This window comes from Phyllobates terribilis, unplaced genomic scaffold, assembly GCF_046119375.1.
Source record: "Phyllobates terribilis strain yellow unplaced genomic scaffold, ASM4611937v1 Scaffold_7__3_contigs__length_470593459, whole genome shotgun sequence".
Lineage (NCBI taxonomy): Eukaryota > Metazoa > Chordata > Amphibia > Anura > Dendrobatidae > Phyllobates > Phyllobates terribilis.
In genome coordinates, this window is record NW_027362767.1 from 293,291,043 (window position 1) to 293,315,829 (window position 24,787).

Sequence of the window (24,787 nt, forward strand, 5' to 3'; positions counted from 1 at the left end):
TTGTCTTATTCTTGAAGCTACTCCTGTCTTTTGCCTGTTATAATTAGGAGTTGTTATTTCTTCTGCGTCGGTCCCTTCTTCTAGCTTGATCATTTTTCTGTACAGCAGTCATATTTATGCAGTGGAGAGGTGATAACTTGCTAAATTGGGTCAATCTATTTTTCATACATCTAGGTCTGGGATGACCACACATCCCAAAATTCAAATGAGATTCAATGAAAACTCATTCACAAGATTGCCATTGTCATAAGCCACAGATTTTCTGCATACAGGTGTGGAAAGTATTCTGGGTGTTCGCCTCGTGGGAATATACTCTAGAGGGGCATTTCCATGATATGGTCTAATTTAATACTGACTACACTGCCATCATAGTCTAATTAGCGCAGGTGCCATGATTTGCTGTTCAGCCTGATGGGCATGCACATGTCCCGGGAGGTACCTGTCACCGGACTTCATCTGCGCCTCTCACCTCCTGATATAATGAGTCTGTGTTGTAGTTCCAGCATTTCAAAGTCATGCTTATTGTGTGAAAGCCCCGTGTCCCCTGAAAAATACATCTTGTGATTCTTAAAAGACACCCTTAGATTACTTAAATGCAGATATTTTTGGCTAAAATCTATTTTTGCATTTGGGTTTCATTAAAAATTTGGCGCTGTTAACCTTCTATAGCCTCTGTGTTTTACAGTCTATGGCTGGCTGCGAAATGAGCTAACTGAGAATTCATCAGTGAGCTTGTTCTGTTGGGAGAATTTATAACTTTTATCTTCTTTCTACTGAGCTCCTCTCAGCAGACTTGTTAAGCTTAATTATGTGGTCATAAATCAGCTAAGAAGAGCTCAGAAGATCAAAAATAAGAGCCATAAATTCTCCCCAGAAAAAGCTCACTGAAAGATTCCCAGGTACCTCGTTCTGCAGCCAGCAATAGACAGCGCAATACAGAGGCCAGAGAAGGCAAACTGTGCAATATTTTTAATGCAGACCAATAGCAAAAATGACTAATAGTCAAAAAGACATGTACTTAATTAAGAAAAATAGCCATGGACTGTGTTCATATCTGTTAATAAGCTAGATCCTCAGCTGAGTCATTACTGGCATAAAAGAGCGGTAGAAGAGCCGTGCTGAAGCTGCCTTCTGGTCCAGGAGACATTTCTCACATGGAGCCCAGTAAAAATATTTGCTGTTGACAAGATAAACAATACCAAGTAAAGTATCAAAGCAGCAGCGCTCGGCCATCGATCAGCAGACATATATGGACTGCGGGGCTTCATGGCTGCCTTGTGTTCAGTTCTTAGACATATACAGCCAGGAAAAAAGTGCGAGCCTCATGCATGAAGTAGTACGGCACCTCAAGAAATCCTACTGCTGCTTACAACGGATTAATGCTTTTTATAAAGTCAGAAGCATTCGGAAATACATTATGTACCGCTATGTTCGCACTAGGTGTTTTCCAGCGTTTTTTTTTTTGCAGCAAAACCTGATCTCTTGGCGGGAAAGAAACTGCTTCAAAAATGCAGGTTTTGTTGCGCTTTTTACTTCGTTTTTCAGGATCCCAAAGTTCAGCTTTGCTTCCACCACAGAAGCATGAACACTGGTCACCAATGCAAGACATACTGTATGTGAAACCATATTAACCAGAATTACAAATGTAACAGTTGGGGGAGGTGAATTGTTCAGGAATAGTTTTTCTAAGACATTGGCAGTGCATTGAGTTTGTATGACACTATTTATTTTTACACTATGGTCTGCCATTGAGTTGCTCAGAGATTGTTAAATTTCACACCTCAGTGGGCCACAGGTATTGTTCAATTTCACACCTAGCTAAGCCAATGTCTACTGTGTACACATCACTAATTTAATTAAACGGTCATAATCCAAACTGCCATCTCACGTGACAAAGACAAGATGGTAAAGTCACAAAAATAAATGTGTTTCACATACTACTCTACTTGTTATATTTCACTAAAAACGCAGCAAAAACTGATAGCTATGTTCTCACTATGCGTTTTTTTCAGCAGTTTTTCACCACCCATTACTTTCAATGGGTGAAAAACGCTGAAAAAACACAGAAAAAACACCGAAAGAAGTGACATGCCCGATTGTGCAAAAAAACATGCAAAGCACAAAATACGTATGACACAAAAACCAATGTGTGTGCATGAGATTTCTGAAATCTCATAAACTTTTCTGGTACTGTAAAACGCAGCTGAAAATTTGCATAAAAAATGCCTAGTGTGAACATACCCTAACTGACATACGGTACAGACCAAAAGTATGGACACGCCTTCTCATTTAAAGATTTTTCTGTATTTTCATGACTATGAAAATTGTACATTCACACTGAAGGCATCAAAACTATGAATTAACACATGTGGAATTATATACTTAACAAAAAAGTGTGAAACAACGGAAAATATGCCTTATATTCTAGGTTCTTCAAAGTAGCCACCTTTTGCTTTGATGGCTGCTTTGTACACTCTTGGCATTCTCTTGATGAGCTTCAAGAGGTAGTCACTGGAAATGGTCTTCCAACAATCTTGAAGGAGTTCCCAGAGATGCTTAGCACTTGTTGGCCCTTTTGCCTTCACTCTGCGGTCCACTGCCTTCAGTGTGAATGTACAATTTTCATAGTCAGGAAAATACAGAAAAATCTTTAAATGAGAAGGTGTGTCCAAACTTTTGGTCTGTACTGTATATCAATTCTGTACAACATGTGTATTGGAAAGAGCCATAATACAGCTGGGTGAATAAGCCCTAATGTTGCAGAAAAGTCCACACAGCTGATGAATGTAATCTGTGGCTGCACGACTGACAAGTGATTGGATCACTGCAGTGATAAGCCGCTACGTATGCTCATCAGCATCTTTCCAGCCTCACGTAGCACTTCGGAGGCCATTGCCCCCACTAATAAACCTCTAATGGATCTATGAAATGAATAGGATCTGTCATGTAAATCTGTGCTCAAGAGCTAATCCCAACGCTATAGAGATTCTCTGGTCATTGATTTCAGGGATGCCAGTGGTTGCCCATACCGGGTACACAGGCAGGGGATGCCAGCAGTTGTTTTTGTCTGGCACACAGTGGTCTATTCCTGTTGTGTCCTTAACACTGGAAGTCTTTGTACGTTGCGGAGTCAGAACCTAAAACTGCAATGAATCTCATTTTTGCATTACACTTTTCATTACTTCCACAGCATATTTCATGGCCAATAAATTCCTTAGGTCTTAATTGTTTCTTAAATATTTTGCTCTTTTCTTTCCATTAATTATTGATATTAAGTGGTTACAAAGGGGCTTTATTCTCCCAGTCTACACTGCCACCCCCAACAAAGTAACATCACATAGACCACATGCCCTTAGGTAACTCCCTTCATGCTTGTAACATTTTTCATGCTTGTGCCGTCCTGTAGCGCTGGCATTGGATGGTATATGGCATCGTATTCTGTCAGGTACTTACCTGCTTTTCTGTGAGGATGGATTACCAACGACATTTGGAATTTAATACATACAGGCAGGGCCGGCTCCAGGTTTTCGTGGGCCCTGGGCGAAAGAGTCTCAGTGGGCCCCTTTAACACATACCACGATTCATGATGCACAGATACGGCGGAAAAATATATATAGTACGAGTATAGCTCAGAAACCGGCGAATCCTCGCAGCGCACAGTGGAGACCGGACAGTATAGTTCTCCATATAGTATTATGAGCCCCATATAATGCTCCATACATAATAATGGACCCCACAAATGCTTCATACAGGATACTGGCCCCCATAAAATGCCCCATGCAAGCTGGGCTCCATATAATGCTACATGCAGTCTGGGCTCCATATAATGCCCCATGCAGGCTGTGCCCCATATAATGCCCCATGCGGCCATGCCTGCTGGCCCCCATATAATGCCCCATGCGGCCATGCCTGCTGGCCCCTATATAATGCCCATGCGGCCATGCCTGCTGGCACCCATATAATGCCCCATGCAGCCATGCCTCCTGGCCCCCATACATAAAAAAAAATAAAAAATCAAATACTCACCTCACCTGCTGCCGTTGCTTTGCTCCAGAGTCTGGACTCCTCAGCCGCGTCGCTGGCGTCTTCCCACTCTGCACTGTGACTGCTCAGCAGAGGGTGCGGTTGAAAGGCGTCACCACGCCCTCTGACCTGAGGCGTCACAGTGCAGCAGAGAGCATGAAGACACCGGAGCTGCGGAGGAGCGGAGGCATGGGGAGGGGTAAGTATTGTGCCGGCCGGGGCCCTGACCAAGCGGGGGGGCCCACTCGCGGGCGCTGGCACCTCACACCTCCGCTCACAGGCCACACAGGCCCCCCCGCCTGCTCAGGGCCCCGGCACTTGCCCGGGTGCGCTGGGTGCTGACGCTGGGCCTGCATACAGGATAACTAATTATAAATGTATATGAGTATAGACATCTGAGCTCATACAGACGCCGGTATTTTCGGTCCGGAGTGCGATCCGACAAAACATCTCTGATCAGTGTTATGTTATGGGGCTGTGCACATGTCAGATTTTGCCTTCAGACTGAGTTGGACCGAGGAAAAAATCGCTGCATGCCTGAGTTCCCCTGACGAAGCCGTGTGGGTCACGGCGATACGCGTGGGGCTTTTTTCCTTCCCTCTGCCTGACGCTATCCAGGCCTTTGCTACCTCCATATTAGTTGGCGCTCTAGGTAATTATTTAGTATCCTGACAGGACGCCGGTTGTCATACACCCTCATGTGGGACAAATTACTATTGTCTCTGGACTTTCCATATTCATTATTGGGTTTTCTTGTGCAATTTTCAGTAGTTTGGGTTATCTCCCACTTCTGTATGGTATTTAATGTATGGTCCCTCAGCACCTTTTATCATGAAGGTTACCCTATTGGGGCTGATATTTATTATGAGATGTGTCTTCACTACAGTAGTTTATACTAATATTATTTCTTATTACAAAATGTATCTTTAATTACTTATATTTGACAATTTCTCTATAAACTCTTTTAGTATTTGTGTTTATCTATGCGCAATTTATTCACCATTATCCTTTTGTGTAGGTGTATTATTGGGGACGATCTATATCATATACTGTCACATCAATTGAGTAATATTCCCCATTTATTATTACATCTGCATGTATTTGGAGGTATACATTATTGTTTGATCATTTGACATCTGTCATGCGGGGGGCAGTATACATGCCATTTGACGGCTTTTTTTAAATGTTTTTATTATGTGTGGTCCAATAAACTATTTTTCTATATTGTTCTATATTGGTGGTGTGCTCGTCCATTATGTTGTACTTTATCTCTTCCACAAGTTCATGATTTCCACAGACTGACACAATGGAGAAGATGGAGAATTTTTTTCTCCATCTTCTCCTCAGCCAAGAGAATAAGATCACACTGATTAAACTCTAATTTGTATAATTGAACCAATCTTCTACACCTAGACTTAATATTCCATCGTGACCTAAGATCCGCACCTTCAAAAGTGGATGTTATTGCTAACATATGAATTCTGCTGCTGCTGAAACCCTTTGAAATGTGCAGTCTTTCACTTTTACCTGTCAAGATCTTGTTACATTTGCTGCAAACTTAGTATGAGAAACAATTACCAGATAATTAATAACTCAATGTAATCTGAATTTAGTTTACGGAAACAAATATAGTGATCTGATGATTTCAGATATAAGGTGTTCTGATATTTCTGATTTGTGTTTCTTTTAGAGTTGCTGCAATGCACAGAACTTCATTTCATCCTGAAGCTGGTGCTGGAGGCTGGCAACTTTATGAACGCTGTAAGTCACACGTTCCATACATATCATAACCCTGAATATATGAGGATCACCCACTTCTTCACTGCCAGCAATCATCGTTCATCACTATTTTCCAGCATGCTAGATAATTGCTTTGATTTTGAAATGGGCCATATTGAAGCTATTGTTGTGATGTTGGACAAATTGCCCTCCTGTGACTTCACTATTGTGATTATTACACTTAGGCCACGGCCCCACTATCAGTATTTGGTCAGTATTCGGTCAGTATTTTTTCTCAGGAGTGGGAGGCAAAACTGGGTGAGGAACAATCAGAGAAAAGGTATAATAGAAACAAGTCACCAATTCTGCATTTATCACCCACTCCTGGTTTTGGCTCCCACTCCTGAGAAAAATACTGACCGAATACTGATAGTGGGGCCGTGGCCAAATACTGATAGTGGGGCTGTGGCCTAATACTGATAGTGGGGCTGTGGCCTAATACTGATAGTGGGGCTGTGGCCTAATACTGATAGTGGTGCTGTGGCCTAATACTGATAGTGGGGCTGTGGCCTAAGAGCAAAAAACAGAGAAATACAATACAGATTCGGGAGAACTGCGGTGTTTACACCAGGTAAAGAATGGCATATTTATGACAAATCTCCTCTCTAATCACACCAGTCTATTGATTGTGTAACAGGCATGTTTTCCACTTTAACAAACAGCATGATCATAAAAAAATATCAGATTACTACAAAGCTTTTCATCTATAGTTCGCTTTAACACATCATAACAGAAATAACATATTTGTTGGATTGAGAAGTGAGCAAGACATCTGGAAATCAATGGATTACAGGGGTTGTATGAGGCTAGAAGAAAGCATCTGCTTTTTTTATAGAAACGTCTTTTTTATAGAAATGCCTTTTTTGTCCTTTTGCTGTGTCCAGTATTGCAGCTTTAGCACTTTTCACTTCACTGGTCTTTATGGTTCTAGTGGAACAATTAGATCAGTCATCTCCTCTAGACAGAGAGGTGAGGGGAGATGATGGAGTAGGTCGGAGCAGGTGGTGATCTCTTATTTACACACAGACAGTTGTAAGGTGTCTTCTCACAGTCCACTGCACCTCCTGTTACTTTTCTTTTTTGTGACACTTTGTGTCTTTGCAGGGCGGCTATGCTGGGAATGCAGCTGGTTTTCGTGTATCATCTCTGCTCAAACTTGCTGACACAAAAGCCAACAAACCCGGGATGAATCTCTTGCATTTCGTAGTGATGGTATGTGGAGGAATTGTGCTGAAAAGAATAAAGAGAGGATAAATGGAAACGTATCTTCTTGACATAAAAACTAGATTACATCCCTACCCTGACCAATACACTTGTACCTACATATTGTGGTGGTCACCATCTCATACTATTTGTAAGAACAAAAGTTCCATTTTGTATCTTTTTGGGAACCTCTCTGTATTCAGGATTTTGTTATTTGTATTTTAGGCCAGAATAATTAATAGGAGCACTAAAGTGAGTCATAAAAGCCACAATAATATGTGATGTATAACAATGTCCATTGAATCATGCAGGATACACATTGCATTAAGAAGAGACACCCTGTGACTCATGTTATATGACTTATTATCAGTCTGCAGGGACATATCATTTATGCCAAGTTGTATATAACCTAATATATACAGTCAGTGTCGGACTAGGGTGTCTGGGGCCCACAGGAGAAATTGATCCTCGGGGCCCACCCTCCAGCTATATGTAAATACCTGATAGCCATTATCCCTGTTATAGTGGAGCGTCGACTGTAGATCATACACTATGCACCACTATAACTGGGATGTACAATTACGGTAGTTTGCATTAAAGGGGTTCTTTGGTTAAAACACGTTATCACCGATCCATGGGATCCACAGGATCGGTGATCACTTATTGATCTTTTGGGTGCGACCATTGGAAAACGCATCTATCGGAAGAATGGGGAAGTTTTATCCCTGACAGGACACTTATCCCCTGTCATGATAACAACACCCACTCTTGGGTCAGACCTTGCAGCTCTCTGGCGCCCCCTTATCCTGCTGGTCAAACACGGTATTGACAGAGGATAAGCGCGGGTGCAGCTGCTCTAATTTATGTCGACTATTGCGGCACGTGATGTGACAGGACGTATATATACCACCAGTTCCTTCCAGGAACGTATATATACCTCCGACCAGCCACCCTCAAACCACAATATCACATAAATACTGGTATACTGCCACCACCGATCGCTTAACAGGTGGATCGGGTACCTGGTAGGTAACGTGAATTAGCGAGTGAGGAACGTGTTTGCTCGACATAGGACAAGAAGAAAGAAACTGGTAAATAATTAATGATTTACTTCCAAAAGGGGGGCAGTGTTTACAAAATATATACAAGATATTATAAAAGAGACAATTTACATGTATGCATAAACAGTTATTAAAATAAAAGGGATAAGTAATAGCAAAACCTGCTTCACAAGGTGATGGTCTCAGATTCTGTGGGGGGGACGGCTCCCCGGAAATTAGAGGTGATTCTTCTTACGCCGCGTGATGTGCGTGCGTTCGACGTCCCTAAGAAGAATGACCTGAAAATGGCCGATTTGCTTTTTAGTAACAGGGCCAAATTATTAGGAACCGCCCATTTTGTCTACCTCACACGGGGGCTCGGTTTTGTGAAACCGCCCAGCTGCATAGAACATAGAAACCTTCAGATTTCATATCTTGGTGTGGGGGGGTCCCACATCCAAGATGGAGACATCATATTGGCCGTCACTAATTTTCATGCAGATGGATATTAAACAGGACCTCTCTATGATGCTCAGAAGCTAAGAAACCAATTCCTCGATTTCTGGGGGTATCTCAGTTATGAAAAATATATCATTGTAACCAGGCAGATGTGAACATTCCAAAAATGTGTTCCCTGGATTAGTAACCGTCATGTGCGTTTTTTAAATTCTACATTAACTGTACAAGCTTTTAAACAATGGCAATTTTGGAGGGAATAATCTAGTTTGAGCTAGAAGCTGTGCTACACTGAGAGTTTACGACGCTAATAAAAATTCTTAGGGTGGGGGTCAGCACTGCAGTTCTCTATGTCTTCTTACAAACGGATAGGGGGTGGGGGGGTTTTCTTTTTTAAAAACATCTCTCATTTTTTAAAACTCGGGCAAAAATACCTTTTGCCTGACACCTCCCCCTTTTAGACTGCGCTATGGAGGTAGGACCTTCTGGTACTCCTCCAAGCGTACGTCTGGAGGCTCCCCTCGCCGGGACAACCCATCGGCATTGCCATGCTCGCTGCCCTTGCGGTGTTGAACGGTAAAGTCGTACTGCTGGAGGGTGAGGCTCCAGCGTAACAACCTTCCGTTGGCACCTGACATGGTGTGCAGCCAACTCAGGGGGTTGTGGTCAGTCACGACAGTGAAGGGGCGCCCGAACAAGTAAGGCTGTAAGCGGTTGAGGGCCCATACAATGGCCAGGCACTCCTTCTCTATGGTGGAATAGGCCACTTCCCTCGGCAGCAGTTTCCGGCTTAGGTACAACACGGGGTGTTCTTGGTTCCCCGAGTCGACCTGGCTGAGTACAGCACCGAGGCCAAACTCACTGGCGTCGGTCTGTACTAAGAGTGGCCGTGTGCCGTCGACCGCCTTTAGTACAGGAGAGCTGCTCAGGGCAGTCTTCAAAGCCCTAAAGGCCACCTCGCATTCATCCGTCCATTTGACGGAATGGGGTAGGCTCTTCCTGGTGAGGTCTGTCAAGGGCTTCGCAAGGCTACTATAGGCCTGCACAAAGCGTCTATAGTACCCTGCGGTGCCCAAGAAGGACTGCACCTGCTTCTTGGTCCTGGGGGTGGGCCAGGACACGATAGCGTCCACCTTCCCAGGCTCTGGCTTCAGAGTACCCCCACCTACCCGGTGCCCCAGGTAGTGGACCTCGTTCATGCCCATCTGGCACTTTCCCGGCTTGATGGTCAAGCCCGCCTGGTGAATGCGCCCGAGCACCTGCTGCAGATGCTCGAGGTGATCCTCCCAGGTGGGACTGAAGATGGCAATGTCATCCAGGTACGCCACTGCGTACCTCTCCAGTCCCTGGAGCAGGTGGTTGACCATTCGCTGGAACGTGGCAGGGGCATTTTTCATGCCGAAGGGCATGACCGTGGATTCATACAATCCGAAGGGGGTGATAAAGGCGGACTTCTCCTGGGCCCCGGGGCTCAAGGGAATCTGCCAATATCCCCGACTCAAATCCATAATGGAGAGATAGCTCGCGCTGGCTAACCGCTCCAGCAGCTCCTCAATGTGTGGCATTGGTTGTGCGTCAGAGGCGGTGATAGCGTTGAGCCCCCTGTAGTCCACACAGAACCGGGTGGTCCGGTCCTTCTTAGGCACCAGGACTACAGGTGAGGCCCACGCGCTCTTGGACCGCTTAATCATCCCCAACTGCAGCATCTCCTCGACCTCCTGGCGCATGACATGCTGCACCTCGTCGGAGATTCGATAGGCTGTCCGCCGGAGTGGGGCATGATTCCCGGTGTCCACTTCATGGACCGCCACTTCAGTCCTGCCAGGCAGGTTGGTGAACACTGCTTGGAAGGGTTTCAGCACTGCTTGCATCTGAGACCTCTGGTCTGCGGATAGCAAGTCGCTTAGCTCTACATCCTCTAGGGACCCGCTGGCCTTCGCTTGGGCGAGCATGTCCAAGAGGGGGTCATCCTCCCCATCCTCGGGCAGGTTGCAGACCGGTAGGACGCAGGTTCCACGTTCTTGATGAGCCTTCATCAAATTAACGTGAAACGCCTTCCGCCTACCCCGCTCGTGGTCAAGTGTGATCATGTAGGTGACCGGGTTGAGCTGTTGGTGAATGACGTACGGGCCTTCCCAGGCCGCCTGAAGCTTGTCCTTTGGTACGGGGACCAGCACCCACACCTTCTGACCCACCTGGTAGGTCCGTTCTCGGGCGTTCTGGTCGTACCAATGCTTCTGGTCAGCCTGGGCTTGCGCCATGTTGTCATGCACCAACTGCGTCAAGGTCTGCATCTTGTCACGGAAGCGCATGACATACTCCACGATGGACACTCCTGGGGAGCTCGGCTCTTCTTCCCAGAATTCCCTTATCAACCCAAGGGGTCCTCGGACACGCCTGCCATACAGGAGCTCAAAGGGGGAGAACCCCGTCGAGGCCTGTGGAACCTCTCTGTAAGCAAATAGCAGGTGTGGGAGGTAACGCTCCCAGTCGCGACCCTGGGTCTCAACCAGCATTTTTAACATCTGTTTGAGGGTACCATTGAATCGCTCACACAAACCATTGGTCTGTGGGTGATACGCACTCGATACCAGATGCTGCACCTGCATTTTCTTACATAGGGCCTCCATTAAGCGTGACATGAACTGAGTCCCCTGGTCGGTAAGCATCTCCCTGGGAAATCCTACTCGCGAAAAGATGGCCAAGAGGGCGTCCGCCACCTTATCCGCCCTAACTGAGGACAGGGCTACTGCCTCCAGATACCGGGTAGCATAGTCTACCATGGTAAGGATGAATCGTTTTCCAGAGCTGCTGGGTATGGCCAGTGGTCCCACAATGTCCACAGCAATCCTCTGGAAAGGCTCCTCTATCACTGGCAAAGAGATCAGGGGGGCTTTGAGGGCCGGCCCTGACTTTCCCACTCTTTGACACGTGGTACAGGATCGACAGTAGTTCACCACATCTGTCCTCATTTTGGGCCAATAAAAGTGATGAGACAGCCGGGCCTTGGTTTTGCTGACCCCCAAGTGTCCAGCGAGTGGAATTTCATGGGCGATCCGCAACAACTCATCCCTGAATTGGTAGGGGACGACCAGCTGTCTTTCCCTCAGCCACTCCTGTTGGGGTGTACAGGGAACTGTCTCCCGGTACAACCCCCCTTGGTCCCAGAATACCCTCTCCTTATCCGACTCGGAGGTGGGTTTCTCCGCGAGGCTCCTTAACGTCTCCAGGCTAGCATCTGAGTGCAGACCTGCCTGAAACTCCTGGCTGGAGGAAGCCAGAAGTGAGGTTAAGGCCACGTCCTCACTGGGACCCTCTGGGACCGGCTCTGGGTCCATACCTGATTCAGTTATTCCTCTGTTCGAGGAGGGTCCAGAAGGCAGTGCGTTACTTGCGTTCTGGGCACTCTGACTGCGGGTAACAGCGGCTATATAGGCCGTCTCCCCGGGGAATAACCCCGTCTCATTAGCCGGCGAGGCCATGAGAACTACTTCTCCATCATCCTCCATTACCTCAGGCACAGTGCTACGTATGGGGCAGCGACTATCAGCCAGGTCACCATCTGTTGTGACACTGGTCACTGGCACAGCACCACCTGCGCCATGGTCCTCGTGCCTCTCCCCATTACCCTTGGCACTGACCTTTGCTCCTGCTAGGGGATCCTCAACAATATCACCCCGCAGCGTGACATGGCTGAGTTCTCCTGCACCTTCCAATACAACAACATCATCATCATCATCATCATCAGGTAAAGCATTGACATTCACATTATCAGCATTAACCTTACCAACCGTATCAGATCGGGGAGGGGTGTCAGGGACATAATAAGCAAACATCCTCCCCAAATCAGTTCCCAACAAAACATTTGCAGGTAGGTTTTTGGATACTCCCACTTCCTTCACCCCACTCCCCGCACCCCAATCAATAAAAACCCGGGCCATGGGCAAGGGGCATCGGACGCCCCCAATCCCAGTGACAGTCAGGGTCTTTCCTGGAATAAGCGCTTCAGGGGACACCAGTTCGGGTCGGATGAGGGTTCGTTCGGCCCCAGTGTCCTTGAGGCCTACAGTGAGAGTGTTCCCCACCCTGACAGACTGAAAGTTTTCACAGGCCCTCCCAACCGGCCCACCCACCAAAAGAACTGAGGCATTAGGCCCTGGGGCCTTGGATGGGGGGTTCTTCCTCTGCTTCTCTGGGCAAGTGGCGCTGAGATGACCAGTCTGGTTGCAGGAATAACACCTGCGGGCATCGGATGCAGGCAGGGCCTTGGCAACGGGAAAAAGGCCTCCGGAAGGTCGGCTGGCAGGGGCAGGGATGGTGGTTGATGGCTTACCCCCTTTCCAGCTGGCGATGACCGGCTTCCGCACCTCTGGTCTCCGGTTGGCCTCGTAGGTGTCTGCGATCTGCGCTGCTTTATTGGCATCAGGTGGCTCCCGATCCATCACGAACTGCCGTACCTCAGTCGGACACAGATGCAGGAACTGGTCTTTCACCATCAGGTCCTTTAGCTGCTCAAAGGTGGTCGCTGACAGTCCTTGGATCCACTGCTCAAAGTTGGTTCTGAGCCCGTCTACCACATTACGGTAGGTGTCATGTGGTCCACGTTGGAGGGTTCTGAATTTTTTCCGGTAAACCTCCGGAGTCAGCTGGTACTTTTTTATCAGGGCCTGCTTGACGGCCTCATAGTCTCCATCCTGCTCTCGAGGGAGGGAAGCAAACACCTCCAAAGCTTTCCCTCGGAGCCCTGGAGTCAAATATCTTGCCCATTGGTCGATGGGCAGCTGATACTGCCTGCAGGCCTTTTCAAAGCCTCGCAGAAATGTGTCCAAGTCCCCATCCTTTTCCATCACAGGGAAGTGCTCAGGACGAGGTTTAAAGCAGCTGGCACTGTTGGACTCACGGGTCTGCGTAGAGGGCGACTCCTTCTGAATCCGGGCTAGCTCCAGCTGGTGTTGTCGGTCAGCTTGTCGCTCAGCAGCCTCTCGGTCAGCTTGGGCTTGTCGCTCAGCCCGCTCCTGGAATTTCAGGATCAGCTCCAGTCGTCCATCATGATCGTCTGTGGCGAGCTCCTCCAAGGCCATCTGCAGGTGGGGGTCCACACTACCCTGGTTGCGGGTATGGCTGGCAATCACCGGTTGGACCCCGGCAGCAGCGCCATCCGGGCCTTGGCTGGCCGCCCCCTCATCAGGGCTCTGCTGTCGGACGGGCTCTGCAGCATCTTGTAACAGTTCAGAAATCATTTGTTCTTTGCTTTTGCCGTGGGGGTCAATGCCTTTGATTATACATATTCCAATAAGAGTGTCCTTTTTCTGCTGGTGATACCAGGACTCCCCAACTACGACCATGATCACCAAAATAAAAATAGAAAAGAAAAAACGAAGAAGGGTAGGGGTAACTGTTACACATACAGTATTGTCTCAGATCTAATAAACACTGAGTTCGATCTTCAAAACTTTTGTGCAAGTTTTTAGTGAGAGGAATGATTGCTCAAACCCGATCACTAATGTCCTATGATCCCACCGCTTGCCACCAATTTGTCATGATAACAACACCCACTCTTGGGTCAGACCTTGCAGCTCTCTGGCGCCCCCTTATCCTGCTGGTCAAACACGGTATTGACAGAGGATAAGCGCGGGTGCAGCTGCTCTAATTTATGTCGACTATTGCGGCACGTGATGTGACAGGACGTATATATACCACCAGTTCCTTCCAGGAACGTATATATACCTCCGACCAGCCACCCTCAAACCACAATATCACATAAATACTGGTATACTGCCACCACCGATCGCTTAACAGGTGGATCGGGTACCTGGTAGGTAACGTGAATTAGCGAGTGAGGAACGTGTTTGCTCGACATAGGACAAGAAGAAAGAAACTGGTAAATAATTAATGATTTACTCCCAAAAGGGGGGCAGTGTTTACAAAATATATACAAGATATTATAAAAGAGACAATTTACATGTATGCATAAACAGTTATTAAAATAAAAGGGATAAGTAATAGCAAAACCTGCTTCACAAGGTGATGGTCTCAGATTCTGTGGGGGGGACGGCTCCCCGGAAATTAGAGGTGATTCTTCTTACACCGCGTGATGTGCGTGCGTTCGACGTCCCTAAGAAGAATGACCTGAAAATGGCCGATTTGCTTTTTAGTAACAGGGCCAAATTATTAGGAACCGCCCATTTTGTCTACCTCACACGGGGGCTCGGATTTGTGAAACCGCCCAGCTGCATAGAACATAGAAACCTTCAGATTTCATATCTTGGTGTGGGGGGGGTCCCACATCCAAGATGGAGACATCATGTTGGCCGTCACTAATTTTCATGCAGATGGATATTAAACAGGACCTCTCTATGATGCTCAGAAGCTAAGAAACCAATTCATCGATTTCTGGGGGTATCTCAGTTATGAAAAATATATCATTGTAACCAGGCAGATGTGAACATTCCAAAAATGTGTTCCCTGGATTAGTAACCGTCATGTGCGTTTTTTAAATTCTACATTAACTGTACAAGCTTTTAAACAATGGCAATTTTGGAGGGAATAATCTAGTTTGAGCTAGAAGCTGTGCTACACTGAGAGTTTACGACGCTAATAAAAATTCTTAGGGTGGGGGTCAGCACTGCAGTTCTCTATGTCTTCTTACAAACGGATAGGGGGTGGGGGGGTTTTCTTTTTTAAAAACATCTCTCATTTTTTAAAACTCGGGCAAAAATACCTTTTGCCTGACATCCCCATTTTAAAATGCAGCGGCAGGTGGAACGTCTGACCGCAGCTCTATTCATTCTCTTTCGGTCTTCCAGAAATAAGTTAGAACAGCCACTGAGGGAATGAATGGATCAGTGGTCAAGGCGCACATGAGCTCCAGTCTAATGGGGATAAAAACTCCACATTCTACCAATCAGTGCAGGTCCCAGCATTCAGACCCCCACTAATCAATAATTTATCACTTATCCTGTGGAGAGGTGATTACTTGTTTTCCCTGGAGAACCCCTGTAACTACATCCTGTTCCAAGTATTTAATCACGTAAGGAAATAAAGAATCTTCTCCTAATTAATATCAGAGAGAACAAATGACCGCCATACACAACACAATCCACTATACCAACACCCACAGTACCACATACAGTACAGACCAAAAGTTTGGACACACCTTCTCATTTAAAGATTTTTCTGTATTTTCATGACTATGAAAATTGTACATTCACACTGAAGGCATCAAAACTATGAATTAACACATGTGGAATTATATACTTAACAAAAAAGTGTGAAACAACTGAAAATATGTCTTATATTCTAGGTTCTTCAAAGTAGCCACCTTTTGCTTTGATGACTGCTTTGCACACTCTTGGCATTCTCTTGATGAGCTTCAAGAAGTAGTCACCGGAAATGGTCTTCCAACAATCATGAAGGAGTTCCCAGAGATGCTTAGCACTTGTTGGCCCTTTTGCCTTCACTCTGCGGTCCAGCTCACCCCAAACCATCTCGATTGGGTTCAGGTCTGGTGACTGTGGAGGCCAGGTCATCTGGCGTAGCACCCCATCACTCTCCTCCTTGGTCAAATAGCCCTTACACAGCCTGGAGGTGTGTTTGGGGTCATTGTCCTGTTGAAAAATAAATGATGGTCCAACTAAACGCAAACCGGATGGAATAGCATGCCGCTGCAAGATGCTGTGGCAGCCATGCTGGTTCAGTATGCCTTCAATTTAGAATAAATCCCCAACAGTGTCACCAGCAAAGCACCCCCACACCATCACACCTCCTCCTCCATGCTTCACGGTGTGAACCAGGCATGTAGAGTCCATCTGTTCACCTTTTCTGCGTCGCACAAAGACACGGTGTTTGGAACCAAAGATCTCAAATTTGGAGTCATCAGACCAAAGCACAGATTTCCACTGATCTAATGTCCATTCCTTGTGTTCTTTAGCCCAAACAAGTCGCTTCTGCTTGTTGCCTGTCCTTAGCAGTGGTTTCCTAGCAGCTATTTTACCATGAAGGCCTGCTGCACAAAGTCTCCTCTTAACAGTTGTTGTAGAGATGTGTCTGCCGCTAGAACTCTGTGTGGCATTGACCTGGTCTCTAATCTGAGCTGCTGTTAACCTGCGATTTCTGAGGCTGGTGACTCGGATAAACTTATCCTCAGAAGCAGAGGTGACTCTTGGTCTTCCTTTCCTGGGGCGGTCCTCATGTGAGTTAGTTTCCTTGTAGCGCTTGATGGTTTTTGCAACTGCACTTGGGGACACTTTCAAAGTTTGCCCAATTTTTCGGACTGACTGACCTTCATTTCTTAAAGTAAATGATGGCCACTCGTTTTTCTTTACTTAACTGCTTTTTTCTTGCCATAATACAAATTCTAACAGTCTATTCAGTAGGACTATCAGCTGCGTATCCACCTGACTTCTGCACAACACAACTGATGGTCCCAACCCCATTTATAAGGCAAGAAATCCAATTTATTAAACCTGACAGGGCACACCTGTGAAGTGAAAAACATTTCCGGTGACTACCTCTTGAAGCTCATCAAGAGAATGCCAAGAGTGTGCAAAGCAGTCATCAAAGCAAAAGGTGGCTACTTTGAAGAACCTAGAATATAAGACATATTTTCAGTTTTTTTCACACTTTTTTGTTAAGTATATAATTCCACATGTGTTAATTCATAGTTTTGATGATTTCAGTGTGAATGTACAATTTTCATAGTCATGAAAATACAGAAAAATCTTTAAAAGAGAAGGTGTGTCCAAACTTTTGGTCTGTACTGTACAAGGGAGAAATAGCGCCACACAATGACTGGACTACATATTTCCAGCTGATAGCGACCAAATAATACCACATACAATGGAAAAATATTGCCACACCATGCCCAGACCACATATTACCAGCATATTGCGACCAAATAATTCCACATACTAGGGAGAAACACCACCGCACCGTGACCAGACCACATATTACCACCACATAGTGACCGAATATTACCACATACTGTACAAGAGATAAATACCACAACACCGTGACCAGACCAGATATTAACAGCATATAGCGTCCAAATAATTATCCATCATTGCTCTCCCCCACCTCCATCATTGCTCTCCCCCTCCTCCATCATTGCTCTTCCCATCCCCATCATTGCTCTTCCCTACCTCCTCCATCATTGCCATATCTCCCCCACCTCCTCCATCATCATTGCCATATCTCCCCCACCTCCTCCATCATTGCTCTCCCCCACCTTCTCCATCATTGCCATATCTCCTCCCCACCTCCTCCATCATCATCATTGCCATATCTCCCCCCACCTTCTCCATCATCATCATTGCCATATCCCCCCCACCTCCTCCATCAATATTGCACTCCCTCATCCCCAGACCCCAGTGCATTAGTTAAAAAAACAAAAAACAACACTTACCTCTCATTCCACTTCCCCACAGCATCCTCGTTGTCTGCATCTTTCTCCCTGACACAGGCTTGCGCTGCATGATGACGTCATCAAGCCGCGCAAGCCTGTGTCAGGGAGGAAGCGCTGGGCAGGAAGCAGAGGTCGGATCCCTCAGCTCCGCTGCAATTTTCCTCCTGTCAGCAGTGGAGCTGGAGGGATCGTTCCCTGGCCGCACACGATGAGGGCAATCTGGCCATGGGCCCCCTGGAGCCAGGGGGTCCAAGAAGCAGGCCAGATTGCCCTCATCAGCCGCACTGCAATGGCCCCCCTGCATCTCTGGGCCCCGGTGCACGTGCACCGGCGGCCATGTTAATCAGCGGGCCTCGTGCGTCCTGCTCAGGGGCCTGCCGAGGACCCGGGCCCTCCGGTGTCCCGATGCCCCAGACCACGCCTGTATACAGTATTCCATTAGAATAGTATTAGAATAGAGATTTACGGGCCCATGGTCGGTGCTTTCAGAGGTTTGTAAGTGGCCGTCTCATTCGTTAAATCTTGTGATTCATTTTTTTTCCCATAAAGATTTAAAATCTGAGAAATGGAATAAAACCCAGTAGCAAACCACTGAGTGTGCCATTACTTACAGATAAAACAAGACGATGAAAATCTTTCTAGATTGTAAAACAATGTATTCAGGAATTATAGCAGGTTAAAAAGGAAAATCATTGAAATATACAGTAAGTTTCCAGGAGCAAATGGTATATAATCTGCCATAATGTAGAAGCCTGTATAGTAATATAACGGCCTGTGAGGAGTGTTCAGTGTCACTACGTGACAAGTAATATATGGACACCTAGTCATCACACACACATATGCACACATATATACAGGGGCGGACATATCATTGGTGAACAGGGGCTCAAGAGACAACGGGCCACTGCCACATTAGAAGCAGGTGGAATTGTGCATTATGATGAGCTATTAGACTGCTAAGGGCCCAAATACTTTCTGCCAATGCATATATATAAACAACTCTGTAAGACTTACTATGACACATGGACATAAAATAGGATTGTCTATTGCTCAGAAGTACAGCTGGTGTGAATCTATTCACATGTCACATTGTATCAGCCACAATAGTGGTCTATGACTTCTGTATGGGAGCTGGAGCACCACCTGTTACTTGCCGGAGTCTGCAGCTCTTCTTTTGATTTGCCGGCCTGGAGTGATGTCACATGTATGTCATGCTGCAACGATGACATCACTCCAGGCCAGCTAATCAAAAGAAGAGCCGCAGATGCCGGCAGGTAAGAGGATTTGCACCAACTCTACATGTAATACTACAATCACGTTTCCATGAGTTCCTGCACTGCACTCTCAGCAGTAACACTTTGCTTTGGATTCACATGGATACACAACCCAAAAGTGCACTTTTAGTACATGAATATATTCAGTTTTGGAGCGTCTACTATAAGGGTCCTGTTGATTATATGCAGAGCAAAGTCCTGCACTGTATACAGGAGTCAATCAGACTTCATTATGTGCAACAGCTACTGTAGTTTACCTCAACTATGGTGGAATTACAGGACCTAAAGGAATGAGACCAGCGCCAGGCCATTATTACCCTAGAGCGTGTTATAGGAAACTGGGCAGGAAAGTGCGATTGGCAGGTGGTGAATAGTGATAGAAGCGTGTTTCCATTGCTGCAGAATCCTAAGGCCACGTTCTGCAGGTAGAGCTCAGTATTGGTATCTCTGGCCCGTGTGTGACAGGTCTGTCATGGAATCCATTTCAGGAACATGTCAAAGAACAGTTGTATGCTAAGATCCCGTTCATTAGGGGTTCAGGCTTCACTAGTGAGTGTTGAAACCAAGATGTCCATTTTCATGAACTATATTTTTCAGCAGTCGGCCACTATATGGCTCCGCTGTCACTGCTCCTACATGTTTCTACTGAGTAATAATGCCAGGGTAACTGATATCTTCGGGTTACCCCATTCTGATGATTTATGCACAAGGCATAGAGGCATATTTTTGGCTACAAAGCCACTATAACCTTTTACCTATAAGGGTTTGTACACAAAGAGTCTGTTTCAGTCAGATTACACCTAGAATCCGCCTGAAAAAGCGAGGCGAAACCACCTAAAAAAATAAATATATTGTAAAAACACTTCGCTGTGCACATGGTCAGTCTTTTTTTATTTCTTTTAACCGCTTCACGGTTCGGAAACCGTGAAACAGTTAAAAGAAGTGACATGCTCATTCTTCGGGCAGCTTTCGCTAGGAAGCTTAAATTATGGAAAAAAGACTCTGGCAGTGGAGCTGCCACAAAAACGACAGCAAAAAAGCCATCGAAGCCGCTTCAGGAAAAAGCCGGCTTTGCCTAGGAAAACTTCATCGGGTCCGCTGGCGTCGTGTGCACATACCCTAAGTGCCCAGGTATTGCAGCAAGGAAGGGGAAACACATGAGGGGAGGGGATATACCAAGACTCCTATTGGACCCCCTTTAGTTTTGTAGGTGCTTCACCTGCATTTACCATCCGCCAGTCTCCCTGGAATCCACAACTTTATTCTACCTAGCGGTACAGTCATTTTGACTCGTGAAGCGTTGCTTTAGGAGTCAGGAAAGGCTGGGCTGCTGTAATGGAAGCCATATTTATCGTCACTCATTATATTACTGCCATTATTTTACAATAAAATGTTCCGTTACTAATTTTTTGCCAACTTAGTACTAATTAGAAAGAAACAGGAATTCACTGCAGACGTCATAAACGAATGATTTGGCATTATAGGCCGCTCGCATTGTTTGTGCTGCGGTTTTACTTTAGATTATGTTTTCTTTCTAACTTTCTCTTTGTTTTTAAAGGAAGTCCAAAAAAAAGATCCAAGATTCCTTTCATTTGCAGACAAACTGCAACACGTTCACAGTGCCAACAAGTAAGTGCACTAAGTCTGTATGTATCTGCACTTATTACCGGACTGGGGTCACAGTTATTCTTGAATATGAGATGTTTGTTCTGAGGGATCCTGTCTAACCTCGTGCATCATTTATGGTCACACATTTGCAATGTCTTGAGCTGGATTTAGTTGTCTGATTTAAGTCGTATTCACACACAGCGTCTTGATCTGTTTTCAGTTCCAATTATGGCTGCATTTCTCGTGTTGTTCTGTGCGACCTGATATTGCTTTAATAGGAGTCCACTGTGGTATTGACCCCTCAAAAATGCTGGCAGCGCTTTATAGGGACTTTACAAAGGAGAAGTGTCCCTAAAAATGTTACAAATGCATATGATGATGCTGGACTTTCTACCTAGTCGCTTCTTCTTGTGAGCTAATATACCTCTAGGGACTCGATGAGACCACTTTTGTACTTTGTGACATATTTTGTGCACTTTACAAATGCTGGGCTCAAGGTAAAAATTTGCATCTATAAAGAACCTTTGTAAAGGAAAAAAGATGAGTACCATGTTTATTATTGATTCTAGACAACCAGGAATTTATTACATGAACTTTTGCACTTCCATATAGACTACCAGGGAAGCAGGAATTTACCACTTTCTCCTCTAGACCACCAGGTATCTTATTATTAACCCATTTTTAGTTCCTTAGACCCCCAGAGATTCTGACATTACCCCTCCACTGCCCTATATCAACAGGGATATTTCCCCTGTAGTAGAGTACCCATATGTACCCATAAGAGTATTGATATTAACCCCTTTTACTTCCCTAGATCAGCAGACATAACGACATTAACCCCCACACAGCCACTTATTACCAGGGATGCTGGCACTATACTATTTGCCTGGCCATTATGTGGCCCTCTTATATTATATGTGTTTTATAGTTAATTATGGCTTTGCTTTATTTATGTGACTTGGTACAGTGCTCATGTCCATAGCTGCCCAGCTCACATAGGACTCAGAGGTAACATTGCAGGTGTTTTTTAGATATATTTATTTGATATTTTTATTTTTATGAGATTTATATAATGTATATATATATATATGTATGTAATTTATATAATGTACACCTTGATCAGGCAATATTACTCAGATGATAGGAAAGATCTGTCTTTCTTGTGAGAGGCCAGATGTCGGTCCAGCGGGTTGTTGAACCGCTGTACAGATTTTCTCCTAGCATTCCTAAAATACTTTACTTGTGACAAGCAATCTAGCATTACCCTTTTATAATGCAGCATTTTTCAATTTGGCTAGTTAAAGCATAAATTTGGCTTTGGTGTACTCATACGTGCAGGTTAGGGAACTGCATTGTGTTCACACCGGGGCTTCTAATGTTGCTTTTTGGCCATTTCTTTTGCAGGGAATTTAGATTGCGAACCCCCATGGGGCAGTGATAATAGTGTCTATAAAGCGCTGTGGAATATGATGGCGCTATAAAAGTGCATAAAATAAATAGCGTGCATTCGTTTCTTCTGTGCGTCAGATGAGACTTACCCATTCAAGTCTATGGGTGCGTAAAAAAAAAAATTGGATCCCACACAAAACAGATTAATTTGGATGTCAGAAAATGGATCGCAGACGGATGTCACACCGACATAAAAAATGGACACACAGATGAAAATTAGATGAGAATCCTCCAAATTTTCTGGGTGAAAATCAGACAATTTTCATATGCTCGTCTGCAGCCGGCCTTTATTCTAGGCAGATTGCACCAAAAACAAATTATCTGTGTGAACTGAGTGCAGCTTTGTCACGCAGTTTTGCAGCATGTTCTAACCAAAGACACTTCTTTTATAAGCAGAAAATGATTTAGGAATACGGCACAGAAGGTACAAGGACTACAAATTCCCAGATGCTACTTTTCCAGGCGCCACCAGCCAAACAAGACAACTGTTTACAGCATCTGTATTCTTTCAATGGGAAGAGAATAGCTGCTGTGATATTCCGACCATTCTGCTGACAGCATTCATTTTCCTAGAAAATCTACATTTTCTGTGCCTGAACTCCAATTACCCATATTGCCTCGGCTTGCAAAGAAAGGAAGTCCTGTACTAGAAACATAGAATATACAGTGGAAACAGAAAGTCTACACACCCTTGTTAGAATGCCAGATTTTTGTCATGTATAAAAATCATACCAAGAAGAAACATTTCAGAACTGTTTCCACCTTTCATGCCTTTCATAATCTGTACAATTCAACTAAAAAAAACAAACAGAAATATTTTCAAATGGAAAAAGAAAAATAAAGAACTAAAATAATATTGTTGCATAAATATGCACACCCTTACACAAATACTTTGTTGAAGTACCCTTGGAATTTGTGACAGAATTCAGTCTTTTTGGGTAGATGTCTAGCAGCATGCCACATCTAGAATTGTAAATGTTTGCCCGCTCCTTGGAGAAGCGCTCCAAATATGTCAGACTGCGAGATCATCTCCTGTGGACAGCGCCCTCTTCAGGTTACCAACAGATTTTCCATTGAACTAAGATCTGGGCTGTGGCTGGGCCATTCAAAAACTTTGATCTTCTTCTGGTGAAGCCCTTCTTATGTTGATTTAGAGGAAAGCTTAGGGTCGTTGTCATGCTAAAAGATGAAATTCCTCTTCATCTTCAGTTTAACGGAGGCCTGAAAGTTTTGACGCAAATTGACTGATATTTGGAACTGTTCATGATTCTCCCCACCATGATTAAAGTCCCAGATCCAGCTGCCGAAAAACAGGCCCAAAGCATAATGCTGCCTCCACCATGCTTCACTGTGGGTATGATGTTCTTTTGGAGATGCTCAGTGTTGGCTTTGTGAAAAACATACCCTTTGTAGTTATGACCAAAACATTTTAACCTTGGTCTCATCAAACCATAACACATTTTCCCACGTGCTTGGATGTTTTTCTTTGCAATAAAATTCTTCTGTACTGCCACCCTACCTCCAGGTCAGACATATGAAGAATATGGGAGATTGCTTTCACTTGCAGTACACAGTGAGTACTCACAAAAAAATTCCTGCAGCTTCTTTAATGTTTCTGTACGCTCCTCCCAAACAAATTTTCTTCTTGTCTTTTCAGCAATTTTTGAGGGATGTCCAGTTCTAGGAAACTTTACTTTTGTGCCAGATTTAAGCCACTTCTTGATGACCTTCTTCACAGTGTCCATGCTAGTTCTAATGCCTTGGAATTCTTTTTATACCCTTCTCATGATCAAACTTTTATCAATGAGATCCCTCTGCTGTGTTGTAAACTGTTTACAGACCATGAGTTTTACTGTAAAGTGTAACTAAGAAAATGTCAGGAAAATCCTACAAGAACAGAAACTTTATATGGGGTTAATCAGAATCCCTGTAAATTATGTGAGTTATGTACTGACTACTATTTAACATGAGTTTAAATGGTTAATTGATTGGCTAATTCTGAACACAACCATATCCCCAGTTATAAGAGGGTGTTCACATTTATGCAACCACATCATTTAGGTTTTGTTATTTTTATTTTACCCTCAGAATGATTTCAGTTCGTTAATCAAATGGATTTCTGCAAATTATGAGTAAAATTAAAGATGGAAAAAGTTCTAAAATAATTTTTCTTAGTATGATTTTTTTTTACTTGAGTGTGTAGACTTTTTATATCCACTGTAGATGGTATTACACAAGCATAATATATACAGGACTGTTCAATAAATAAGCTTTTTGGTGCATAATTTTTTAGATGGGAGACTGACTTATTTCCACATGAACACTGAATTTTCTTCATTTCCTTGGATATCCATTTTAAGAAAATGCTTGTATATCATATAATTCACCCCTGTATAAACTTGATCTGCTTCAGATCTGGAAGCATTCATCCTTCCTCTGATACCCTTACTGATTTCAGCCGTGCTTTCTTTCTACATATGTTGCTATATTTCCACGGTTCACATTCTGTATCGCTTTCACATCTAACAGATGTGTCTGCGAGGTTTTTAGAA

General features: G+C 44.8%; 1 protein-coding gene across 1 annotated transcript in view; it reads left to right on the forward strand.

Moving 5' to 3' along the window:
• LOC141154679 (uncharacterized) overlaps positions 1-24,787 on the forward strand; it is a 92,652-nt gene that overhangs the window by 54,532 nt on the left and 13,333 nt on the right. The window contains exons 7-9 of the mRNA XM_073641001.1: positions 5,714-5,784; positions 6,907-7,014; positions 20,737-20,807. Coding sequence (XP_073497102.1) covers positions 5,714-5,784; positions 6,907-7,014; positions 20,737-20,807 — 250 coding nt within the window. The remainder of the gene's footprint in view (positions 1-5,713; positions 5,785-6,906; positions 7,015-20,736; positions 20,808-24,787) is intronic.